This window comes from Haplochromis burtoni, unplaced genomic scaffold (genome assembly GCF_018398535.1).
Source record: "Haplochromis burtoni strain Fernald_Lab_line unplaced genomic scaffold, NCSU_Asbu1 Contig_117, whole genome shotgun sequence".
Classification (NCBI taxonomy): Eukaryota; Metazoa; Chordata; class Actinopteri; order Cichliformes; family Cichlidae; genus Haplochromis; species Haplochromis burtoni.
Genome location: NW_024582478.1, coordinates 873,117 through 877,220, shown reverse-complemented (window position 1 = coordinate 877,220; position 4,104 = coordinate 873,117). Strand labels below are relative to the sequence as shown.

The following is a 4,104-nucleotide window of genomic DNA, read 5'->3' as shown; positions in this document are numbered from 1 at the left end:
GGAGTACCCGGAGAGAACCCACGCAAACACGGGGAGAACATGCAAACTCCACACAGAAAGACCCCGGCCTGATGGTGGAATTGAACTCAGGCCCTTCTTGCTGTGCTAACCACCGTGCTGCCTTAGTCATAAATTATGTCCTTAATAATGTTCAAACCCACAGAAATCAGACTGACAAACAACAGAAAATACATTTTATGCTGCAGAGTAATAGTTTGAGACCCATCACCACTTCACCTGCATCCTGTGGGGTTTAACAAACTGACCGGGAAGCCTGGCTCTGTGATTGGACATCACTGTTATCCATCATGGATAATGCTATCACCCTCTATAATGCAATACAGCTGTCAGACAGAGAGGCATCTGGCAGATATCTTCCTCGTCTGCAGGGCCTCTACCTCACAACACGAAGCACCTTCAATCAGCTGTTGCTGCGATTTGACGCTGTCTGAATAAAACTGAACGTTTTTATTCTTCATTTCTTTGATGTGTATGAACAGCTGTTTCTGCCATCTGACTATATGCAGTGATAAAGACCCAAAAACAGCACGATCAAATAACATACGTGTCTGCGCCAGTTCTTCCTCGTTGATAATCATCATCATCATCTCATCTCATTTAAAGGCCAAAATATTTGTGGATTACATTTTGCAGGCCTCAACTAAAGAAGGTAAATACACAGATGTTTAAAAATGTAATATATTGTGGCGGGGCGTGGCCTGCGGTGCCGTGCAGAGGAGGTGGACGCACCTGCACGGCATCCGCAATCACGCCCCGCCGAATTAAATATTGTACTGGGTCCTGTGGTTGTGTTGTTGTGATAGTGTTGAGCGGGCAGCAGGAGAGCTGCAGCTCTGTGAGTATTGTGGACAGCAACCGTCAAAGCTTTAATAAAAAGCATCAAAATGCCACCGGGTCTGCCGTGTATGTTTACATATATGTTTTATGTTTCCTGACTTCACCCACAGAAACATCTTTTATTCTGTTTAACGTGTCGCTGCCGTCACCTCCCTCGGCTGCTGTAACACAGCTAACAGGTCATGTTACAGTTAAATAAAACAGAGAATTTCAACACAAGGTTACCTTACCTTTCTTTTCTGTGTAACCTGTTAGCAGTGGTGCTAAAGACGACTCACAGCACAGTACTTCACACCAACATCAAACTACGTCTTTGCTGGACTGATTGACTGAACCCAGCAGTGGCAGAAATGACATTATGTTAATACCCGGACATTCATAAATGAGCTTTAAAAGCTCTTTTTGTAAAATCAAATAGACTCATGTAGGATTGGCCTCCCTCGGGGCGGGGAAATGAAGGCGGGGTGGAATGAATGACCTTCATGGACTCTTCTGTTAAAATATCCAACTTTAAAGCCTGGAACAACAAATAATCCTCCATGGATAGTTACTCCTTTATGATAACTCTGAGAGGTGCCAGGTGTGCCACGTGTGCTATGGAGTCACCTTGCTAACAAGCCAGCAAATGTTAGCATGTTAGCACGCCGCCTTTCCATCCAAATACGGTCTTCTAACCCCCAAAACATATCAAGGCGGGAAAATGAGTGGGTGGCATCACAGCTGATACGCCCGATGCTGCACAGTCCGGTTTCACAGCAGCAGCTCTGTCCTTTCAGCTGATATCGCTTTAACACAATATAACGATGCCTTTGAGATGACATCATAGCTGAAGGCTTTAAACTCTTTTTACACTTTAAAAGCACAAGAAACTCACAGGAAAGACTGACCTAAATAAGCCTCTTGTTTTTTTATGTTGGGTGCACAGAGACAGGAGGATGCTGCCATGGCAACGTCTGCCTAACTTAGAACCAACAGTACATCAATAAATGTGAATGTTTCATTTGGTGACGATTAGCAGCAAAGTTTAAATGACAAGATAAGAACTTAAAGTTTGTCAAAGACAAATGGAGCAATCCCCGGTAACCATGTCAGAAAACTACTGTGTGTGTGTGTGTGTGTGTGCATATGGGCTTGTACCAGTGTCTGTGAGGTCAGACAATCCCATTAGACATATCGTATAATAAATGGCTCCCTGCCAGAGAGCAGCCCCAGTGTAGAGGAAGTAAAGGTTACACACTTCAGTCAGAGCTGTGTGTGTGTGTGTGTGTGTGTGTGTGTGTGTGTGTGTGTGTGTGTGTCCAGTATCTACCTCCTCCAGTTTGAACGTGATCATGGTGAAGGCCCTGAACACACAGTCTGTCGGCCCTGTGATGGTGATGATCCTCTCTGGACAGGAACCCTCTGAGATGTTGATCCTTGCGCTGCTCTGTAGGTCCAGACAGAGGTGGAGGGGGGAGGGAGGGGGCAGGGAGGGAGGGATTGTGGGAAAATGTATTTTTGGGGGTGGGTGTGAGGAGGGGCCAAAAAGAAGGGGAAAGGGGAGGTAAGGAGTGGGAGAAAGGGAATGAGAGGATGATGGGAGGGAGGAGAATTTAGGAAAAACATTGGGAATGAGGGGAGGCAATTGGGCAGCAGAGAGGAGGTGAGTCATGATGGGGGAGGAGAGGGAGATGGAGGTTAATGGAAAGAGGGTGGGGCAAAACAGAGGAGAGAGAAAACACATTAGTGTGGGGAAGGGACATGTGGGCCAAGACAGAGAAGAGGAGGAGAACCATTTTCGCCACTGCTCCTCGTTCCCTACGGGAGATTCACCTGTGATGCAGGAGAAGAGAGGGATTACAAGAAGGCTGGAAGAGGGAGGACAGGGGGAGGAGCGAGGGAGGGAGGGAGGCAAGCACATGAGAAGACCAGCGTACAGTAAATTGAAGATTTCTAGGAAAGGGTGGGTAGGAGGAGGAGCAGAGGAGGAAATGAAAAGGGGTGAAGGAGAAGAGGGAGAGGGAGATTTAGATGATTTGATGAGGTAGAGGTGGGAGGAAGGTGGGATTCAAGCCCAGGAAATGGAGAGGAGAGAGTGTGGGTAGAGATTTATTAAAGGTAGAAGAGGAAGGGCAGGAGGTGGAAGAGGAGGACAGGAAAGTGAGGGACAGGATCAAAAGGAGAAGAGAGAGACAAGGCGGTGCAAATATTTGAGGAGAAATAAGAAGAGAAGTTGAAGATATGGAGAAGGTGCAGTAAAAACCGTACGGGGGTGGATGGCGAGAGCAGGAGTCAGGAGGAAATTGGAGTGTGAGTTGGGGGAGTATAGATAAACAGAGACGATTAGAATCAGAGCCCGGTGCTGGGTTTGTGGGGGAAGAGGAATCAACGCCCTGAAACCAGAGTAAATTTTTAATGTTCTTCAGAATTAGAAAACTTCCTCTGTGCTCTTAGCTTAGGTCAATATAAAGATCGACGACATGAAAATCTTCACATCTCCATCGCTTCCACCTCAAACTCTTTTCTTGACCCAGCTTCAACAGTTCTTTCCCATATCTTCATGCTGCAGCTCTGTAGTTACAGCTCTGTTCTTCATCTGGACCAACTCCTATTCTGTTCTTCATCCTCTTCATAGCTGACCTCACTTCCTCCTCACTAATCCTCTGCACTTCCTGATTCACTAACTGTTCCCCATCCGTCCATCTTTCTCTTCGCCCGTCTCCATCTCCACTCTGCTGCACATCCTTTCCAGCGCGATTTCTCTGCCAATCAGTACAAATCATTTGCTCTGTTCTTTACATGTCACTAAAAGCCTTTTCCCGTGCCACTCTCTTTGCTGTACGCCCAGCCTCCCATTAACTCTTTAGATTGCACCTTCTGCATAAGCTCACCTGTCTGCACCTTGTTTTTGTCAGCCTTTGTTCCTCCCTCTTCTTGAATCACGTGTTATCAACTGTTAGCAGCAGGAATGAATGACAACCTGGAGAATCAGGGATGTGAAACTAAATGTTCAGCAGTCTGTACATACACTGACCTCATTATCCACCATTAGAACAGGATACTGAAAAGGTGCACTTTAATTAAAACACTCAAATATTTTTACATTTGAATTGAATTCTTTAATTTGTGTAAATAATGTTGTTCTTTTCTTCTGAATCAGATTTCCCATCTGATTACCTACACTTTAAATCAACTAACAAAAATATGCAGGTAAGAGTCTGGACTGTGTGTGTGTGTGTGTGTGTGTGTGTGTGTGTGTGTGTGTGT

General features: G+C 45.7%; 1 protein-coding gene across 8 annotated transcripts in view; it reads right to left on the bottom strand.

The window, feature by feature from the left end:
• pcbp4 (poly(rC) binding protein 4) overlaps nt 1-4,104 on the bottom strand; it is a 218,545-nt gene that overhangs the window by 63,324 nt on the left and 151,117 nt on the right. For 7 of the 8 annotated variants that reach the window (XM_042223664.1, XM_014335709.2, XM_042223665.1 and 4 more), the window contains one exon: nt 2,168-2,284. In XM_042223664.1, the coding sequence (XP_042079598.1) occupies nt 2,168-2,284 (117 nt within the window). Of the gene's footprint in view, nt 1-2,167; nt 2,285-2,670; nt 2,791-4,104 lie in introns of all 8 variants that reach the window. The other variant, XM_042223667.1, reaches the window with a different exon arrangement.